This window comes from Saccopteryx bilineata, chromosome 4, assembly GCF_036850765.1.
Source record: "Saccopteryx bilineata isolate mSacBil1 chromosome 4, mSacBil1_pri_phased_curated, whole genome shotgun sequence".
NCBI lineage: Eukaryota > Metazoa > Chordata > Mammalia > Chiroptera > Emballonuridae > Saccopteryx > Saccopteryx bilineata.
In genome coordinates, this window is record NC_089493.1 from 288704010 (window position 1) to 288725009 (window position 21000).

At 54.3% G+C, this 21000-nt stretch overlaps 2 protein-coding genes across 14 annotated transcripts in view; one reads left to right on the top strand and one right to left on the bottom strand.

The window, feature by feature from the left end:
* The window catches only part of IFT140 (intraflagellar transport 140), a 109929-nt gene extending 103243 nt beyond the window's left edge, over positions 1 to 6686 (top strand). For all 9 annotated transcript variants that reach the window (XM_066275344.1, XM_066275345.1, XM_066275340.1 and 6 more), the window contains one exon: positions 5908 to 6686. In XM_066275344.1, coding sequence (XP_066131441.1) covers positions 5908 to 6111 — 204 coding nt within the window. In that variant the 3' untranslated portion in view covers positions 6112 to 6686. The remainder of the gene's footprint in view (positions 1 to 5907) is intronic.
* Positions 6687 to 6801: 115 nt separating this feature from the next.
* Positions 6802 to 20756, bottom strand: TELO2 (telomere maintenance 2). 5 transcript variants are annotated; one of them, XR_010731208.1, is made up of 22 exons: positions 20146 to 20437; positions 19035 to 19370; positions 18035 to 18312; positions 15715 to 15783; positions 15268 to 15415; positions 14829 to 14931; positions 14520 to 14588; positions 14247 to 14388; positions 14029 to 14165; positions 13286 to 13365; positions 12996 to 13097; positions 12536 to 12624; positions 12230 to 12321; positions 11830 to 11946; positions 11645 to 11716; positions 10391 to 10555; positions 9797 to 9888; positions 9087 to 9186; positions 8843 to 8907; positions 8479 to 8594; positions 7855 to 8100; positions 6802 to 7364 (listed from the first exon to the last, which is right to left on the bottom strand). XR_010731208.1 is itself a non-coding variant. In XM_066275351.1 (21 exons), the coding sequence occupies exons 2-21, from the start codon at positions 19367 to 19369 to the stop codon at positions 7258 to 7260; spliced, it is 2481 nt and encodes an 826-aa protein (XP_066131448.1). In that variant the 5' UTR covers position 19370; positions 20728 to 20756; the 3' UTR covers positions 6802 to 7257. The 5 variants fall into 5 exon arrangements, 3 of the variants coding, with proteins under 3 accessions (XP_066131448.1, XP_066131449.1, XP_066131447.1); XR_010731207.1 differs by having other exon boundaries at positions 8479 to 8597; XM_066275351.1 differs by lacking the exons at positions 7855 to 8100; positions 20146 to 20437 and adding an exon at positions 20728 to 20756 and having other exon boundaries at positions 8479 to 8597.
* Positions 20757 to 21000: the final 244 nt, after the last annotated feature.

Sequence of the window (21000 nt, forward strand, 5' to 3'; positions counted from 1 at the left end):
TCACTTAAAAATAATCTACTATATCTTAAGTATTTTCATTTAAAATAACTATATTTTCCAGCCTGACCAGGTGGTGGCGCAGTAGATAGAGCATCTGACTGGGATTTGGAGGACCCAGGCTTGAGACTCCGAGGTCGCCAGCTTGAGCGCGGGCTCATCTGGTGTGAGCAGGGCTCACCAGCTTGGACCCAGGGTCGCTGGCTTGAGCAAGGGGTCACTTGATCTGCTGTAAACCCCCCCCCCCCATTCAGGGCACATGTGGGAAATCAATCAATGAGCAACTAAGGAACCGCAATGAAGAATTGATGTTTCTCATCTCTCTCCCTTCCTGTCTGTCTGTCCCTATCTGTCCCTCTCTCTGACTCTCTCTGTCTCTGCCACAAAAAAAAAAAACAACTAGATTTTCCAAAACAAAAAAGTTTACTGGGAAAAGTAGCATTGCTTTACATTTTAGCAAATCTCTTTAATACCTGACTTGATAGAAGACAGCTGGATTCTCAATCTCTGGTTCTGTATTCAATTTGATAAAACAGGTTGTTTTAGTTGAAATGTATAAAGAAAATTCAGCCTCACACCAATATATAGATAGGAATGAGAAGGGAGTACTTGGCCAGGCGGTGGCGCAGTGGATAGAGCGTCGGACTGGGACGCAGGGGACCCAGGTTTGAAACCCCAAGGTTGCCAGCTCCAGCACAGGCTCACCAGCTTGAGTGTGGGGTTGCTCGCTTGAGCATGGGATAATAGACTTGACCCCATGGTTGCTGGCTTGAAGCCCAAGGTCGCTGGCTTGAGCAAGGGGTCACTTGCTCTGCTGTAGCCCCCCAGTCAAGGCACATATGAGAAAGCAATCAATGAACAACTAAGGTGCTGCAATGAAGAATTGATGCTTCTCATCTCTCTCCCTTCCTGTCTGTCTGACTCGCTCTGTCTCTGTCAAAAAAAAAAAGAAGAATGAGAGGGGTATTTAACAGCGTTCTCAAATATTTGTAGATCTTCTTTAATACTACACCAACAAATGCTATTTTATAAAAGTTAGTTGCAGTGAGAGGTCTGAAATCCTACCAGTGTACTTTTTGTATTCTACTACATTTAGCCCATTGTAAAATCACATTGGTCATTTGCAAAATATTGGTTCACTGAGTTATGCAAATGTCATTATACATATTTTTTAAATCTTATTTGCTAATACCACCAATCTCATCAGGAAAGCCTTTAAGTATGGTGACGATGACCAGCTCATGGTGGCCAGTACCTAAGATTTCAGAAACTCTTAACTTTTTGTTTGAGAGCTCAAACTTTATCCTTAGCAAAAATACTGTCAGTTACTATTTTCCTTAAAGTGACAGCTTCACTTTGCTCATTTTTGAGAAAAAGTCTGCCACATACCCAAGTCTGAATAAACAGTTTATCTTTCAGTCCTTTTTACAAATAAAAATGGTGTTCCATGTAAGTAACAAATTGAGCTCACAACTCACGCTAGTGTGCTTCCTCATCTCTGCCAGCATTTGGTATAATCAACCTGTTATTTCAGCCATCCTGGTGGGTGGATAGTGGTATCTCATTGTGGTTTCAATGTCCACTTTCTTAATGACTAATGACTGACTCAGTGGCTGTCTACACATCTCCTTCTGTGACTGCTCAAATCCTTGACCATCATTTTACTGGTGGTTTGTCTTCTTGTTGTTGGTTGTGGTCTTCATGTGTTCTGGGTACATTTCCTTGTTCAGACCTATGATCTGCCAGTGTTTTCTCTCAGCCTGTGGAAGTTCTCTTCTGTTCCTTTCTCCTCTCCATCTGGAACTCCAGTAGCTTGTATATACTGTCCCCTGGCTCAGCTGAATCTCTTCTATTTAACAGAATGTTTTCTGGTTCTCACTCTGGGCCGATGCTTTTGCTATTGCTTCAAGTTCGCCAGTCTTCCTTCTCTGATCGTCTTCCACCCGTGTTTTCCATCTGACGTGATTTCCACCCCTGGGGGTCCAAATTGGTTCTTTTCCCTTTGTCTTCTATCTCAGTCTTGATTATGCTTATCCTTTCCTCTACCTTCCTGAGTGCAGAAGTGTCTTTATGAAAGCTATTGTGAAGTCCTTGTCTCTTGTGTCAACTCTGGGTCTGTTTTTATTGGTTGATTCTTTATTATGGCTCATATTTTCCTGCTTCTTTGCATGCTTGGTAACTTTTTATTGCATTCCAGACATTGCTAAGTGTTTTAGGTTGTTAAGTGATAGAGTCCACAGGGTCCACCAGAGATCAGGGCACAGTCCCCACTCAGAATGGGGCTCTCCCTCAGGGAATCTCTCTTTTCCACCATTTCCTCACATTCCAGCTGGATGGTTGACCCCAATTCGGATTCTGGGTTTTCAAGCCAGTAAAAGTGTGAGTTTCTAGGTGCCCTTTTCCCCCCACTGTGCCTTTTAGCTTCTGGGGCCTCTCTGTGATAGAAGTTCCAATTAGACAGAAACTCACGTCGAGCTCGTCCCTTCTTCCGAGTGTCACCGCCCCGTATCTTCCAGCCCAGGGCTGTTTTCTAGTGCCTTTTATGTTTTGTCCAGCTTATCACTGCATGCAGGAGGGTTGGTCTAATATGAATTACTCTGCCATTACCAGAAGCTTCTTTCCTCATTCTTGTCATCACAATCCTCTAGTAACTAACACAGAATTATACCTGGCTGCATTTTTCCTTTGTATTCCAAAGGGCGTCATATAGACTTTGCGGGGCCCACATACATGCTCTGCCTGCAGCATCTCCCACCACCAGCTGAGTTACCAGCAGATACTTCCTGGTGAGACTCCACTGACCCCAAGGAATCTCAGTGCCCCCCCTAAGTGCTCACAAACTGACTTTGACAAGTTCGTTTCAGGAATGTTGCCCCTGAACGGTGAAAGCCTCATCAGGCGAAGGTTTCCAAAGTTGACAGGAAATTTCCAGAATTCAGCAGCAGCAGCCCCGCCCCCCCATGGTGTGAAAGGTCAACACCATGAAACCCAGATTTCCTGATCTGAGCACTTACTCCTTCTTTGCTCCCCCACCATGTCCATTCACTCGTGTTTTTGTTGGGAGAAAACCACCTAAATCTACTCTTAAGGAGAAAACAGTGAAATCGAGACAAAATTGGACTGCAGAGATGCTCAGACCAATGTTCTCTCAAAATTAACAGAAAAATCACCTTTTAAATATTTCAACAAATTCTTTGTTGTCTTGATCCTTGTTTGAAGTCTATGTGATTCAGTAACTAAATTTTTTAACTATTTTTTTTTCTTTACAGGGACAGAGAGAGAGAGAGAGTCAAAGAGAGGGATAGATAGGGACAGATAGGAACGGAGAGAGATGAGAGCATCAATCATCAGTTTTTCATTTTGACACTTTAGTTCATTGATTGCTTTCTCATATGTGCCTTGACTGCGGGCCTTCAGCAGACTGAAGCCAGATGAGCCCGCACTCAAGTGGCAACCTCAGGGTCTCGAACCTGGGACCTCGGCATCCCAGTCCAACGCTCTATCCACTGCTCCACCGCCTGGTCAGGCAGTAACTAAATTTTTTAAAATCGATACATAAATTTAGAAGGTCTAGCATATGCAAGTTTCCTCTTGGTGGGTAAAGAAAACCCCTTATTGCTGCTCCGAGGTCCTTTCTTAGTTGACTTCCAAACTTCTTCCTTCATTTCCACCCACCACTCAGCTCTCACTGCGCTATCATCAGGGTCAAGTCCTGACCGACTCCTGATGTTACACAATGAAGATCTTCAGGGGTCAGGATGTCCAGCAACATTCTTTGTTGCCCTTCATCTGTCTTTGGTGACCATGTCTTCCTTCTAGAAACTGCTTCTGCTCTTTATTAAAGAAATCAGCCTTGCACACCAAAGCGGTACACCACCTGGTTCTCCCTCCTCAGATCCTGCTTCCCTGCCCCCTCCTCAGTGTAGGTACCCCCTAGCCGCCGGACCCCGTCTCCCGCTGCAGCTCCTGCTTCCCTGCCCCCTCCTCAGTGTAGGTACCCCCTAGCTGCCGGACCCCGTCTCCCACTGCAGCTCCAGCCACCCTCCCCACAGCTCCCGCGTGGTGGCCGTGGTCTTAGTGCTGTGTTCTATGCGCCTAGCGCAGCACCCGGCCCACAGCTGGCAAGCGGTCAATACCTGCAGGAGCCTCTTCTGTGTGGCTGTCCTCTCCCTCAGGTCTGCCAGCTCCTGGGGGGCTGTGCTCCACCCATCCCCCAGCCCTCCAAAAACCATATTTTATCATTATACTCATTTCTTATTTATATTTAATTATCTTAGTTCTATATGTCCAATATAAAATTGCTCTAAAAGTTTTATCTGCATTAAGATATACTAAGATCTGATCATTATTCCTCATAACGAAGAATTAAAAGCTAGAAATTTTGGTCACATTCTATTTTTTGTTTGTTGTTTGTTTTTAAGTGAGAGGAGGAGAGATAGTGAGACAGACTTCTACATGTGCCCTGGCCAGGATCTACCTGGCAACCCCGTCTTGGGCCAATGCTTGAATCAACCAAGCTATTTTTAGCACCTGAGGCTGACATTTGAGCCACTGTCTGCAGGAGCAGAAAAGGGAGATGATGGGGAGAGTAGCAGAGGGCTGCTTCTCCTGTGTACCCTGACCTGGAATTGAGCCCAGATATCCGTACATTGGGCTGATGCTCCATCTACTGAGCCAACTGGACAGGGCTGCATTCTGAATTGATATAAAGTGTACCTTATGGGTATTTCTTAGAAGCCACATGAGACCCTGTTCCTTCTTCCTCATGTTTATAATGTGTGGCCCTCCCTGTGGGTGAGTGGGTAGAGCAAGTCTTAGCAGGTGCGGGCAGGCACGGCAGGTGTGGACAGGTATGGCAGGTGTGAGCAGGCATAGCAGGCATAGGCTAGTTTAGCAGATTTGGGCAGGTGAGGGCATGTGTGGGCAGGCATCGTAGGCATAGGTCAGTATAAACAGGTGTGGGCAGACACAGCAGGTATGGCAGGTGTGAGCAGGCATAGCAGGCATAGGCTAGTTTAGCAGATTTGGGCAGGTGAGGGCATGTGTGGGCAGGCACCGTAGGCATAGGTCGGTATAAACAGGTGTGGGCAGACACAGCAGGTATGGGCAGGTGTAGCAGGCATAGGCTAGTTTAGCAGATTTGGGCAAGTAAGGGCATGTGTGGGCAGGCACCGTAGGCATAGGTCGGTATAAACAGGTGTGGGCAGACGCAGCAGGTATGGGCAGGTGTAGCAGGCATAGCACACTGGTTCTGCCTGAGAACCCTTGCCCCCAAGCTGCTGTGTCATCCCATTCTCTCCCCCATATTTCCAGGCAGGACCAGAAGTTCCACAGGAAAACACTGACAATTCCACAGTTTGCCGGCATAGGGTCAAGGACCATACATACAAGAGACTCAAATTAATCATGGGCCTAATTAGCTGGGGTACATTGAAGGCTTGGTCAAAACAATTAAGACAAACCATGTAGATTGCTGCCTGCCCTCCAACCAGACAAGCATATGCCCCAGAGTGCATGAAAAAGATGGAGGCGTGAAGCCATCCTTCCCTCGGTCTCCCTGTGTAGGTCCAGGTGCACTTCCAGGTCCTAGAGGGAGCATGGTCCCAAGCACCCATGGGTTCTTATACATGGGCTGCTGCTCACAGCTTTCCAGGAAACTGGCTCCTTTTCAGCTGGTAGTGCTGGTCACAGCTTGCAGCAGTGACCATGAGAGCCTGAGCTGGGCTGTCCTCAGACACCACCACCCTTAGGAAGGCTGGGGAGTCCCAGATTGTACCCAAGTCCCTCACCTGAGAAGCAGAGAGACAGCTCTCCTCTGACCTCAAGGGGTGGGTGTTCAGGAAACTCCCTGCAGTGGTGCCCTGGTTGTGAAGTGAGATAACCCAGTAATGGCTGTTCCATGTGACGCAGGCCTACAAGTATCTGGAGCAGATGCGAAAGAGACTTCCTGCTGCCAAACTGTCCTACTACATAAACCAGGAGACTGCGGACGCCGTGCACCAGGCCCTGGGCATCCCTCTGGTGCGCATCATGCCCGAGCGCATCCACCACAGCACGGAGGACCCCAAGGAGGCGGATGAGGAGGTGACGGAGGAGATCGAGAATGAGCCCTGAGGGCCTGCTGCAGCGAAAGCCCTTCTGGAACTTTCTAGTTATCAGTAGTAGCAAGAGCCTGTCTTTTGGGAAAGAAAGTTTGAGTCCTTTTTAGCTGTTGGGCCCAGGGCCCAGGGCCAGGCTGGCCTGCTGAGAGGGCAGCGGTCGTTTCTAAGCCCTCCCGCCTGCGTTCCTAGTCCTGCTAGTTCCTAGCTCTGGTTTAGCCTCTTTACTGTTGGGGGAGCTGGCTCATCATTCCCGTGGCGTTCTCGGAGTACTCATTGTAAAGCCTAAGAAACTTCTAGTACTTCACAAACTGAGAATGTTAACATAGTCACTATGCCTCCTCCCCGGACTCAAGTAGGTTGTTTGACATGCATCCAAGTTTCCAGCAAGATGCACAGTTCCTGACCACAGGGCCATTCCTGAGGAGACACCAGTGGCCAGGGGGTGGGTTCTCGCCATGAGGCAGCCTGTGCCCCTTCTGTCACCAGCTCCCACTCTGAGGGAGGAGCTGGCACCATGACAAAGCAAGGGGAGGGGAGCTTAGGCTCTGTCCACTGGCTACTGAAACTAATAAAGTGTATTTCTTCAGAGGACTGCCCCTTCCGGCCTGGCCCTGCTCCCCATTCCCCCTGGTCACGTCTCCCCTCTGCATGGCTTGTCTAGGCACTGAGGCGCCTGCTGCATAGTGAAAGCCACAAGTGTAGGTTTGAGCACTGGTAGCTCCTTTTTATTCTTAATTTTTGTTGTCTTTTTACTATCACCTGCCTTCAGGTGAGGAAAGGGGCCGAGGACACAATGCTAGGAGCCCAGAGGGGGCCAGCGGCCCCCAGCAGCACATCCAGGCCCTTCCGCAGCACCCTTCCGCAGCCCCACCAGCCACCTCCAGAGCCTGCCCATGTCCCTCCTCAGGAACCCCGCCGCAGTGTGCAGGGTGCTCTGTCGTCGAGGCAGTACTGAGGCCCGGGCATGGACTCGTAGCTGAGCACCCAGACTGGGGCTCTAAGCAGCAGCACAGGTGGGCCTCCTGCTTGCTCGCCCAGTCCCGGGTGGGCGGCCTGCCTAAGCAGCGGCACTACAGAGCCCACATGTCAGCCTCACTCCTCAGGCTTCTGCACGGCCCTCCCGGCCTGCCCTTCTTCCAGCAGGAAAGGTACCCAGGGACTAAGGAGAAGGCAGTGGCAGGAGCTTGTCTTTGAGTTTCTCCAGAAGCAGCAGTGCCTTCACAGCCAGCATCCTGCAGTCCTCATCCGGGTCCTTCTCGGCCACATCTACCAATGAAGATAAAACCAGAAAACAAGCAGCGTTACAAGGTGCTGAACAGGCTAACCCTCGTCAGCTTTGTTTCCCTTAAGTCTTCCTGAGGGAGCCCCTACAGGGGCCTGGCATGGCCAGCTGCCCTGGGCTTCAAGCTTGGGGCTCATAACCCCCTTGCCAAGGTCCCTGGTAAGAGATGCACCCAGATGTCAGCAAAGGGCTGTCTGCTGTGTCCCTGTGCAGGAGGCTCCCCTCCACCGGGCTGGGAACTCCAGCCAGGTCGGGAGGCAGCTGGAAGAGTAAACACACGTCCCTCCAAAGGCTCATTCCAAGGCTGTAACTCTCACCCCAAGATGGTGCAGCCCATCCTGGGACGAGGGAGGCTGGGTGCCACCTGCTGCGGCACGAGACCCTGGGAAAGGCCTGGCACCACCCAGGACCACCCTGACACACACGTGAGACCAATCACAGAAACCCACTCGGGCACTATGCACACCAACTAACAGGACAAGGGGACTGGAGGGGCTGGGGACGCAGGACAGCTCTGGATCCTTGGCCGGATCCAGCATCTGGCAGAAAGAAAGAAAAAACCCCGTTGTTGCAAACTGAGTCTTCATGTATGGCCATAGATGACAGGTTCTAGTCCCAGCCATGAGCCCTGATGACAGCAGTGGGTGTGGTGGCTCTGAGAGCTGGCTCAAATGGCTACAGGTGGGAGGTCATACTGGTCACAACAGACTTTTTGAAAACCTGTAGATGAAGGGGATGGGAACAAAGTACGGCAAAATACCAATAATCAATGAATCTGGGGAGAGTACTAGTGTTCACTCTATGAGTCTGGTAACTTTTCCGAACAGCTGGAATTTTCCAGAATGAATACAGATGCCATCTCCCACATCAGTGTGCCTTGTCTCAGATCCCTCTGCAGGACTTCCCAACTGACCCCAACAATGTCCATGTTCCCACCCCAACACTGGGGATACTTCGTGCAGACAGGAGGGACACCACACTCACGCTGGGCTCTGGGAATCTCCACAATGTCCCATGCACCCTGATGGCCACGGAACCCGCCGGGCTGCACCAGCCTCCCACCCACCTTGCTACCACAGCCTTGGGCACAGTGCTCACCTGCCAACCATGACCGGGCTTCCAGGAGCTCGTCTGGCAGGTCAGCCAAGAGTCGCTCGGCTGGAACACTGAGGAGGACGGAGGAGACGGCGGACAGCAAGCCCCGGCGCACATAGCTGCTGAGCAAGGCAAAGGGCTGGAGCCACAGCCTAGCGGGAGACCCCGATTTCCCTCCGAGCACAGCAGCCACGCCAACAAAAGCATGCCTGGCCCTGCCTAGCCCCATTCATTGTGCTGGGTCAAGATGCCTCCCAACCCCCCTGGGAGCCACCATCAGCCTCCTGATATCCACTCTGTAGGATTCAGACCCCTGACCCTACTATGTCCACGTGGGACCACTGTCCTTAACCCCTTGGTCACTCACGGGTCCACATGGAAGCGAAGAGCCCACACAAACTCCAGCAGAGCCTTGCCCATTGGCACAGCCACCTGGAACAACAGAGGCCAGTGAGCAGGAGTCCTGGCACCCAGCAGTCCCCACTATGGGCACTTTCTTCAGGTCCAAACACTCTGGTCCCTAGGGCCAAAGCGAGACCCACAGGAAGGACAAACTGCTGGCACACACTCCACACAAAGTGGGGGCCATCAGCTGCCATCTCCCAGCTCACCGTGGTATTCACAGCCAGGTACATCAGGACCCCTAAGGTGTGCGCCAGCCTCCCAAGAACCAATTGGTCATCTCCCAAAAGGTCAAAGGTCACCAGAGGCCTACAACACAGAATCAGGTCAATGGTGCAGGTCTGGCACTCAGGGCCAACTCCCCAACCCTCTGGGCCAGCAGTGGACATCCCTGCGCCCTGCATGCTGCTCCTCGCTGCCTATCCCCATGTAGTACCTGGAGCCATAAGGAGAGGTTTGGACAGACACCTAGTCATTCTGCATGGCTGCCTGTCATAAGCCAGGGCCTGGGTCAGGAAGGAGGAGCATGGCACTTGAGGGAAGCAAGGCCACCACCTGCAGGGCCACATGCAGCAAAGGCAGCAGCCCCCAGCCTTGCCTCCGAAGGCAAGGGCTCCAGTCCATGGCCCTACCCACTATCACTAGAGTATCACACCCTATACAGTGGTGGCCAGAGCACTTGCAGCATCAAAGCACCACAGCAAGGTTCTGGCCACATCACAAACCTGACATCTGTGATAGGAAATGTGATAGGAAACACCTGAGGCCCTTTCCACACCATTTACTTTACGGACAACCACTGCCAAAGATGTGATCTTAATGCTGCCCCGAGCCTCACCTCAGACCCCACCCTGGGAAGCCTCATGGCCTCAGAGGTATCCAGGGATCATGTTCCCCAAAGCCCAGACTGCCAACTCACCTGTCAAAACCTTGAATGAGGGGGAAGAAGAAGTAGCCAGCCACTGAGTTGAAGTCGTTGGGGCTGCCAGCCGGCGCCTGCCTGGGAGAGCCCTGCCAAACACACAATGCCCACAGGGCGCCACACTAGACGTGGAGCACAGCCTCCCCTCTCCCACTCAGGAAGTTTTCATGGAGAGGCCATCCTGTGCACCAGGGCAGGGAAAGCAGCTTCCTTGGACCGCACTGGCTGGATGCCAGCAGCACCCAATGCTATGACAACCAAGAATGTCTCCAGATGTAGCCAAATATCCCTGGGGGGCACAATCAGCCCTAGCCTACATGGACCCCCAACAACACTGCCCATATGAGGCCATCTGTAGCTTTTGTTGAATTCTAAGGGCTTTTGTTCACACCTAACTGCGTGTCTTAAAACTAGTTCAGTTCAAAGAAAAAAAAACTAGTTCAGTTCGATGCCCTACAGCATGTCACGTCACTCAGTTTGTGCCAAAAAACTCCGTTCACGGAACACCAGCACTTGGAGCCACCCCCTCCATTCAGACAGTGCCTGCCCAAAGTCCCCACCCATAAGGGTCTGACTGGAGTCCTGGCTGACCTTTGAGAAGCACCGTGTCTTCCCTCTGATCCTCTCATCCACCACTGCGCGCCAGGTGGGAGCCACCGCACAGCTGGGCTGGCCACTGGGGCCCAGCGAGCTGCACTGGGGAGCCCTTCTGAGACGCCCAGGCCGGGACAGCTCCTGGGCTGCCAGAATCAGGACCTAGAAGAGAGAACAACCCAGGGCAGCCGCTGTCACCCTGGGGAAGGATAACATTTTCTAGTTCAAGGTAAACAGGGTGTCCCAACAGCACCAGCAGCTCTGGCTGTCTTTGCGCGAGAAGTTCAGGGAACCACACAGTCAGTTCCAAGTATCTCAGGATCACTTCGCTTTGTGTGAGGACAGGAAGGAGAGGTGCGCATGCTCCCTGGTGACCAGCCAGCACCTTCACTCGCCTGCTTCTTGTCCCAAAGCTCACCCAGTCCTGCCCCTGCCTCACAGGTCATGAGGGCTGCATGGGGGTGGCCCTGAAAACAGACCCCTGAAAGAAGGCAGACAGGTGGCCACGAGTCCGATTCCTCTAATCCAGGCCAGTCCACAGAGAACATGAGTGGACTGCTGGTTACAGAGTTCGGGAAGGGAAATGAGTGCTCGCAGGCTGTCTTTTGGGGGTGATGCAAGATTTTCTGGAAGTAGATGTGACAGTCATACAACATCATGAATACACCAAATGCCACTGAAATGTAAACACTAAAATGGTGAATTTTTGTGTTCTCCAAGTCTTCACTTTACTCTAGAAAAATACACATAACATGTCCCATCTTAACCACTGTAAGTGCACAGGCCAGTGACGTTAAGTACACGCACACTGTTGTGTGTAACCATGCCCACCATCCATCTCCAGAACTTCTTAAGCTCCCCAAAATGAACCTCTGTCCCCACTGAGCACTAACTCCCCACCCTCTCCCCCGGCCAGTCGCAGGGATCTTCACTCCTCGAGGAGCCTCGTGTGATGGAATCACACAGTCTTTATCTTTTTGTGTCTGGCTTAATTCACTGAGCACAACATCCTCAGGCTCATCCACACTGTGGCAGGTGTCGGAATTTCCTTCCTTTCCATCAGACAGATGCTGGTCCCAGCCTCTCAGGGCCAGTCACAAGGTGCTCACCACCCGCTCATGCCCCCTGCTCATGCCCATACAGGCTTTGGCAAACACCTGTTCCCAGACTTTGCCCTAGGCCTGGTGCCCCCCCCCCCCATTAAGGCAGTTTGGGCCTGACAAGTGGGACAGGGATGCCCAGGGCACTCACGTCCAGGATGTCCATGCGCTGGCGGAGGCTGTAGTTGATGGCATAGAACTGTGAGGTCAGATACTCTGCCACCTGCGCCAGACAGATGAGAGGTTGCTATAGGTCACAAACCCGGAGGTAGGCTCCAACACAGGCACAAACCGGGGCGGGCGTGACCTTGACACCCCATCGCCACTGGGACTCACCCGGGCTGGGTCTGTGACTGTGACAGCAACCATGGCTCTCTGGCGCAGCCCCTCGAATCCCACCACTCTTGTCTTCTCCTCTAGGTGTAAGAGCACCTTGGCCAGCTCCAAGCTCACCTGCAGACAGGAGTCAGGGCGCCTTCAGCCCCCGGACCTGCCCCAGGTCCCCTGCAACCCTCAACTTTCCTGACATTGGAAGGGATACATCTCACAGAGAGCCTGGGACACCGTGTCCTCCACCCGTCATCCCAGTAGAGGCCCCAGATACAGGCCTCCTATGGGGACACAGAGCCACTGAAGCATATAACACGAGCCGGACCAGGTTCTCTTACGGCACGTGTTCCTCCCAGGACACCGCCCACCCCCATGACCCCTACAACCCACCCCTCTACTTGCTCACCTCCCGAGTGGCCGCCGGGTTTCTGAAGACCAGCCCCTCGAGGGCCCGCAGGGCTGCCTCCCAGCGCTCCCAGTCCTCGGACGTGGTCAGGGCTGCAGAGAACCCACATGGGTCTCCATCAGTCCCTGGCCCTGACCTTGACCATGGCAGAGCCGGCAGCCAGGGTCTGGGCCCTGGGCAGAAAGCAGGTGAACCCGCAGAACATGAACAGGCCCCACAGCCCAGCTGCCTAAGGGCAGGGCTGTGCTTGGGGCCGAGGCCTTGCCGCAGGGCGTCAGTGGGCTCATGCCACGTGAAGAGGTCTACCTTCCACACAGTCCCGGACGTACATGGGTGCCTTGCTGCTCTTTAGCTCCTGGTCCCCTGACATGTCATAGGGGACAAACTCATCATCACTGCGGAAGAAGCACAGACATGAGGAGCCTATGTCACCCAGGAGCAGACAACAGGCAAGGAGGGAGTCCCTGAGAGCTAAGGCTGGGTGCCCCACCACCACCAGGACAAGTTCCTAAGTCACCAAAATTCATCTCCCAGCCCCTAAGGCTTCAGGAACAGCTGAGGGGCTAAGGCTGCAGGAAGCTGGGCCCCCCGTGCTGGTTTCCACATTGGAAAGAAAGACAAGAGAGCCGAGAGCCAGCACAGGTCTGCAGGCTGACCACTGTCTCCAGACAGGCCCTTCAGCCCTCAAGCTCAGCTCATTGGCTCTGACACCGCATGGGACTGCCCCGGGCCTCAGTGCCTCCTCACCTGAGATCTGTCACCCTACCTGTCAAGCTCAGAGTCAGAGCCCTCTGGCTGCACCTGCGGAACTCCACCATCAACAGTCTGTTTTTCAGGGGTCTCCTCAGTGAGTGGAGTGACAGGCGGGCTTTGGGAAACAAGAAGGAACCATTAAGGGACAACCTCACAAGTGTCTGGTCCCAGAACCTGTGCTTCCTAAGGAACGCTCCTGCCCCCACCCTAGCCTTCTCTGCTCTGTCTCAGCGCCTTGATTCCAGAATGATGAGACCCCCGCCTGGCTGACCATGCCCGGAGCTCAGCGTGGGGGAACCTCACCTCGCCTCTGAGGGGCTGTCAGCAGCAGGCTGGGGGGTGGCCAAGGCCAGCAGCTCGCAGCTCAGTTCATCTTCTTCGTACTGCAACAGAAAGCCCTGGACTCAGTGGGCTGGGACCGGCAGAAGCAGCAGAGCCGGGCTCCTCCACGGCCCTCCCACTGCAGCCCCCAGTCTCGACACCTCAGCCTCTGACAGCCAGAGCCGCTCAAGAACAACTTTGAAATTATCAATCTTGACCGAAGGCAACAGTTGTGCTGAGGCTAAAGGGCTAAAGGGCCCCCTCTCCTAAGGGAGCTGAGGATCTCCCGGACAGAGCCAGCATGGCAGCGCCCCCGAGGTGGTCCAGAGGGTGATGGAGAGAAGGGGGACGCCCAGGGTGACCTGATAGCTAAACCCCAGGGATCCCCCGGGGGGACCAGCTCGGGCAGAGCAGAGGGGCTCCCCCTCCACAGAGCCAGCATGGCAGCGCCCCCGAGGTGGTCCAGAGGGTGATGGAGAGAAGGAGAACACCCAGGGTAACCTGATAGCTAAACCCCAGGGATCTCCCCGGGGGACCAGCTCGGGCAGAGCAGAGGGGCTCCCCCTCCTTTCCCCTCTAGGCCGTGAACCCTCGGCAGGGTCACCAAGGCCAACTTGACACCAACAGAGAGATGTTCCATGACCGTGGGCCCAGGAAGGTGAGGTGACATTGGGGCTAGACCAGCAGCAGCTTGGGGAGACTGTGTGGGCACGGCCACTGCTCACCTGGAACTTCAGGGGCGGGCCCTCAGGGTGGAGCCGGGCACTGGCCACCTCGGCCACGATCATGCCCAGGCGGCGCACGGCGGGCAGGCTGCTGTCCAGACGGCACTTCACCCCCGCCATGAGGCTGCCCAGCAACTCTGGAAGCACCAATGTGCGCATGCTGAGCACGTGTGCAGGAAAGCGGGGAACGGGGACGGGGTGCCCCGCCACCTGCTCACCATCCCGGCTGTCCTGGAGCTCCGTGTCCCTCAGGTGTGCCAAGCAGATGAGGACAGCTCTGCTGACATAGCACTGCTGCGGCAGGGGGGTGTGGCGGATGGCGCTGCTGCTACCCCATGTCTCCAGGAGCTCCTTCAGGGCCTAGTGGGCACACAGCCCTGGCACGGTCAGACAGCTCCACCCACCTCCCCTCCATCCCAAGCGGGAAGATGCTTCCTCCCTGTCCACCAGAAGGTGGTCCTGGGACAGTGCAAGGACCAGGCAACACTTACCTGTACGAGGAGTGGGCGCCGCTGGCTGTCCATGGCCAGATACCCCAGCAGGCTTTGCAACACAGGCGTCTGCAACGGAAGTCAGGAATCTTGTCACCGTCCAGCAGGCAGACACCACCCCCTCGCTGCTGTCTGGCCAGGGAGACCTAGGGGGCCAAGGACTGTCTGCCCGGGATCCTGGAGCAGGAACAGGCCTAGGCTGAAGGACAGGGACATTTCTCGGGCAGCTGAGCTCTGCTCCAGCTCTACTGCTAAGTCATTCTGGGACCTGAGGCGACCCAGAGCCCACACCTTTGCGGGCACTCTCACCGTGTGTCTGTACTGCAGGAGCAGAAGCTTCTGGGTCATCACAAACTGGGCCTTCTTACTCTTCACCACCAGGTTCCCCAACAGTCGAGAGAGGACTTCAGGCCTGTGAGGCACAGAGGGGAAGAGAGAACCTCAATAAATCGGGCTGGGCCCTGGGCTTCGCACTACCCGCAGGAGCCCAGGTGAACACTTCAGCTCCAGAGGTCCAGAGCTCCCTCTTCCTGATCAACATGGAAACCAGGGAGAGCCCAGCGCCTCAATGCCTGACGGCAACCCAGAGTTAAATACTTCCACCTAGAGTAGGAGGGGCCAGCCTTTCGTGTGAAGGGCCAGAAACCAAATACGCAGAAAAGGATGCAAGGTGTCATCTTGGTCCTCACCTTCCGCCTTCTTGGAAGAGAAAGAGCATATGCAGTGGGAAGGGTGCCTTGCTTCTTACCCAGGGGCAGCCTCCACAAGCCCTGTCAACACGGCCTCCATGGCGCGGTCGGGCACGCATTCCACCAGGCGCCAACAGACCCGCTGCCAGAGGCAGCTGCCCTGTGTGAGTGCTGTCAGCCTGGGCACCAGCATGCCCAGGATCTCCTCTGAGGGAAAGGAACCAGAGAAGGCCCTGAGCCCAGGGCCATGGGGCATCCATTGTCTGCCGCCCACAGGCCCACTGACTGCATAACCACACCCCCACCAAGGAGCCCAGGACAGCTGGCATCTGCCCACACATGGCCAGGCCCAAGCAAGGGGACTATTGCTGTTTTGGGACACACAGCAGTACTTCCAACCTTTGCCAGGGAAACATGCTGCCCACCCCCTCCCAGGACAGCCACTAGGAAGGAGGTGGAGAGGGTCAGAACATGCTATGGCTTATCCCCAGGTAGGAAACACTCACTCTGCCTCCCATAGACACAGGCTTTCCCGATGATCAGAGACACGAAGGAGACAGAGCAGTCCAAGCCGCCTGGGACAGGAAGGAAAATTTTTAGATTTTAAAGGAGGATGGTGGTAAGGCTATCAAGGGATACTGATAAGTGGGGACTGACCTCTTTCCTGGACAGGCAAACTCCATGTTGTAAAAGTGCCAATTCATTCAATCAAATCCAACCATAATCTTAATAGGATTGCTTCTAATTTGGAGAGCTAATAATAATAACTATTTGCCTGACCAGGGGGTGGTGTAGTGGATAGAGCGTTGACCTGGGACGCCAAGGACCCAGGTTTGAAACACCAAGAATGCTGGCTTGAGTGCAGGGTCACCGTTTTGAGCACAGGATCATAGACATGACCCCATGGACACTGGCTTGAAGTCCAAGGTCACTGGCTTGAGCCCAAGGTTGCTGGCTTGGGCAAGGGGTCACTGGCTCGGCTGGAGCCCCCTGGTCAAGGCACATATGAGAAAGCAATCAATGAACGACTCAAGTGCCACAAGTACAAGTTGATGCTTCTTATTTCTCACCATTCCTGTCTTTCTTTCTCTCTCGTTTAAAAAATAAATAATAACTATTTAAAAAGCTTTACACATATTCACCCACTTAACTGTCATAATGACCCTCCAAAGTAGAGACGAGTAAGAAAGCACCAGGAGAAGTACTAAGAGGGGCCTGACTAAGGCTATTGTAGGAGCAGGTGGGCTCTGAGCCACCCATAGGGAAGAAGGGAGGAAACAAGGACATAGGAGGAAGGAGAGGGTGGGCAGCAGCGCTCCCCTAGAAGAGCCTGGATGATGGAGCCAACCAGGTTGGACGGGGGGCACGCACAATGGAAATGACTGAAACGGGGTGTCTGCACAGCCCCTGCACAGTGAAGCAGACTATATATAATACATTCTGGCCTGACCTGTGGTGGCGCAGTGGATAAAGCGTCGACCTAGAAATGCTGAGGTTGCCGGTTTGAAACCCTGGGCTTGCCTGGTCAAGGCACATATGGGAGTTGATGCTTCCTGCTCCTCCCCCTTCTCTCTCTGTGTCTCTCTCTCTCTTCTCTCTCTATCTCTCCCTCTATCCTTTCTAAAATGAATAAAATAAAAATAAAAAATAAAACATTGTTCAGAGTTAAATATAATTAAAACGGAAATAATGTAAGTTAAAAAAAAATACATTCTAGATACCTTCAGCACATCCTATTGGCACCACCCAGCAAATACCAGTGGGGTTGGGAGGCTGGGCAAGATAAACACAGACACCTCACCTTGTAGTGGGTCCCTCCCTCAGACAGTGATGGTGCCCCCCTCAAAGACAGATACAGGACTCCATGAAGCAACACACAGAAAGGGCCGCAAGCAGCGCCCAACTTGGCACCAGTTCCACCACCACAGTTCCGAGTGCCACACACTCCCAGGTGAGACACCTGCCCCCACAACAGACACTTCAAAGGCTCTGTGATGAAAGGGTGCGCAAGAAACTGCTGCCACAGTGCCTCTCCAGGTACCCAAGATGACCAGTGACAAAGACACTAAGACAGACCCAAGCCAACAAGGTCAAGCAAACCCTAGTCAATAGCCAAGTGAGATGAACCCTCGTCACAGTAAGAACTCCAGTTTTCAGAGTGGGGACATTCCGCTGACACTAACGGCCCAGCAGTAAGCAGCCCCACCTGGCAGGCTTCATCATGTCCACCCAAGAATTAAAAAGGCCCTGGCCGGTTGGCTCAGTGGTAGGGCGTTGGCCTAGCGTGCAGGAGTCCCGGGTTCGATTCCCGGCCAGGGCACACAGGAGAAGCGCCCATCTGCTTCTCCACCCCTCCCCCTCTCCTTCCTCTGTCTCTCTCTTCCCCTCCCGCAGCCAAGGCTCCATTGGAACAAAGTTGGCCCGGGCGCTGAGAATGGCTCTCTGGCTTCTGCCTCAGGTGCTAGAATGGCTCTGGTTACAACAGAGCGGGGCCCCAGATGGGTAGAGCATCACCCCCTGGTGGGCATGCCGGGTGGATCCCGGTCGGGCGCATGTGGGAGTCTGTCTGACTGCCTCCCCGTTTCCAGCTTCAGAAAAATACAAAAAAAAAGAATTAAAGAAATCTAGAGTCAGCTTCAGCTCCAAGGTCAACAGCAGAGAACTGGGTGAACCTTCATTATATGGGTCGATCCCACCTCAAACAGGAGACAACTTCTGACCCACCAACGGCACCACCCAGAGACTACAAAGTGCCCAGAGGTCCAGGAGGGATGGAGGGGACAGCAGCCTGAAAAAACAGTTGGAACACTCGGGAGGGGCCCTCACCTCGGAGAGAGTCCACAACGGCCTGCAGCACCCGCACGGCCTCCGCCCCAAGCAGAGGAAAGTAGTTCTGGGGCAAGAACTCAGCCAGGTTCTCCTGCTGCAGACAGTTGCCCAGGTGGTCGGGCAAGCCCACCACCTTGATTAGCAGCGTCTCCTGGAGCAGAGGAAAGGCCAGCTCTGTCTGCTGCCGACACTGCCCCTCCATGACAGCAGCCATCCTGCCCTCGTTCAGGAACCGGGCCAGCAGTCCCGCCATCTTCATCAGACGGAAACTGGGACTAAACCAAGAGCATGTGTGAGGGGGTGGAGCCCCAACCCCTCCATCCTCAGCATCCTCCACCAAAATGAGTAGCAATAGCTATCATTAAATAGGTAATTCCAACAACTTAATTGGCCCTTAACATCCTCCACACACATGGAAAGGAAGAGTATTTAAATCTCACTACCAAGTAGCTACAATTAGGAGTGGGACCCTAGTCCGTGCTGAGCCCAGCGCAGCCTCCTACCTTGGCATCACCGTGGACACCACCGCCCTCTCCTGGCTGTGCTTTTTCACAGGTGCTGGCTTTTTTCAGCAACCACCGAAACCCCAGCTTTCCAATAAGGCATCCCCCAAAGGACTGTCCTGTGCTGATGTGAACTCTGGGAACCACCCCAGCAAGGGAGTCCTGGGAGCTTGCTGTGGTGCCTGGGTGCCTCACTGCAGAGCTGGGAGCCACAGAGTGAAGGAGAGCGCCCAAGAGGATGGTGATGAGCTGCCACCCACGTCACCGCAGTCTGGTGCTAACATTGGCTCAGCTGTAGGACTCAAACACTCCTGCTCCCTCCCTTCGCCAGCAACATCAGGGACAGGACAGAGAGCAAAGGCATTCCCATTTCAGAGATGAACACAAACCGCTTTTAATCTTCAAGTGCCCTGCCATTGGTTGGCAATCCTTCAGGCCATGCTTATCCTTTGGATGCAACAAGCGACCCCCTAATCAGACCCATCCCCACTCACCCGGAAGTGCCCTCAAGGGCCTCCATCAGCACCAGGAAGGCTTGGTCAGCTGGGCCCTCCAAGAAGAAGCTGGCCCACAACTCCTCCAACTGACCATTGGGCAGCAGCTCCGGCCAGTCTGGGCTCAGCTTGCCAACAAGACATCTGAGAAAGGCAGAAAAGTGGACCCTGGCAAACTCCTCCTGCTCCCCACTGAGGGCCGGGTTCTCCGTTTCTCCAAGATACCGCTTCAGGGATGCCAGGGTGGAGAAAATGCAGCCACCATCCTCAGAAGATGAAAGGGTGTGAACAGCCTCCTGGACGGCGAGCCAGACGGAAGAGGGCACTGGATTCATCCTGTTCACAGGAAAGGACACGGGAAGTGCACAGAGCCACGGACATCCACCTGGGACCCAGTCTCGGATAAGGAAGCCTTTTTCACATATTCTCAGGAACCTCCACCTCTGTCTGACCTCTTATTAAGTAAGCTTCTGGGGACTTCATTCCTCCTCACTCCTGCTGTTACCCAGTATCTCCCCCACCTCCATCTTTCACTGTTTCCACCAAGAGTCCTTTTCAGGAACTAAGGCCCTCTATAACGCCTTCTACCTGTCCAGGGCAACCTGTCCAGGGACACATGCCAGTGACTGGAGACATCTTCAGTTGTCACAACTGGAAGACGGTAGAGGCCAGGAATGCTGGTAAACATTCCAAATGCACAAGACAGCCCCCACAGCAGAGGTTTATCCAAACCAAATGTCCACAGGGCCGAGGCTGGGAGACCCTGGTCTACGGGCACCTATCACTGCACTTCAGACTCCCTGATGCGCCCAGCTGCGGTTCATCTCACCAAACTCCTTTCCTTTCCAGAAACCACAACCGAACATGGGTAGGATTTATTTCAGATGGCGCCCCTGCAGGACTAAGTACCGTTAAGGAGGCACCAGCTTGTCATCAGTGCACCCAGCCTCTTCATAAGACTGTATTAGGGGCCCAAGAGTGTCCCCAAGCGCCAGGTGCCTCCCGACCCAGCCCAGTCGACGCGGGCTCCCGTGCGCGGTGTGCATGCCACACCGTTTGCCCGCGATCCGCCCGTTCTACGCCCTCTACCGAGTGTGCGTCCGAAGCCCACCTCGTGGTGTGCCAGGAGGGGGCCTCGTGGGATGGAGGGGGTCTCGGGGGCCGGAGGAGGGCCTCGGCGGAAGGCAGGGGTCTCGGAGCGGCTGCAGCGGGCTCAGGCGCCGCTCCGCCACTGTGGACCCGCCGCCGATTCGCTCTGGCCGCCGAGGCCCTGCTCCACGCTCAGTTCCCAGCGCGCGCGGCCGCGGAGCACGAGCTCCCGGGCCCAGAAAGCCCTGCGGCTGAACTTGGAGACCGTGGGTCCCCGCTAACGGATCGCGACGAATCTGTGGAAGAGCCGGAAGAGGCGCGGGACCGGCGGCCGCGTCTGCGCCTGCGCCGGCGGGGGCGGGGGCGGGGGCGGGGCCTGTGCGGAAAGCAGAAGGGCGTGTGGGACTCAGTCCCCTTTAAGGGCGAGGGCGTGCTCCCCTGTAGGCTCCAACCTGGCTTCCTCAGCTTGCGGCCGAGCCGCCTTCCCATTGCTTTCGTGTCCGTATTTTCCGGAGTGATCTCCAGCACCCCGTGCTCTCCCCCTGAGCTCCAGAGACCCAATTCTCTCCCAAGCGCCACGCGTGCGCTCCTCTACGGTACCTACTTGAACACCGACCCGGTGTCCGGCCTCGCTCCCCATCCTGAAATAGGACCCTGCTCTCCAGGAACTACGACTCTTAAAGGAAAACGCGCTGTAGACAAGGAAGCAATAACAACAAGGATGGTTTCGGGGATTCATGAGTTGTAGCGGTGTAGAATCCTGGAATAGGACTGCACGTTCAGCATGTGACCACCTGCCACAGGTGGTTATGGAAATTAGTCGAAATGAAATAAAAGTAACAAATCAGTTCCTTGGTCGCACCAGCTGCTTTTCAAG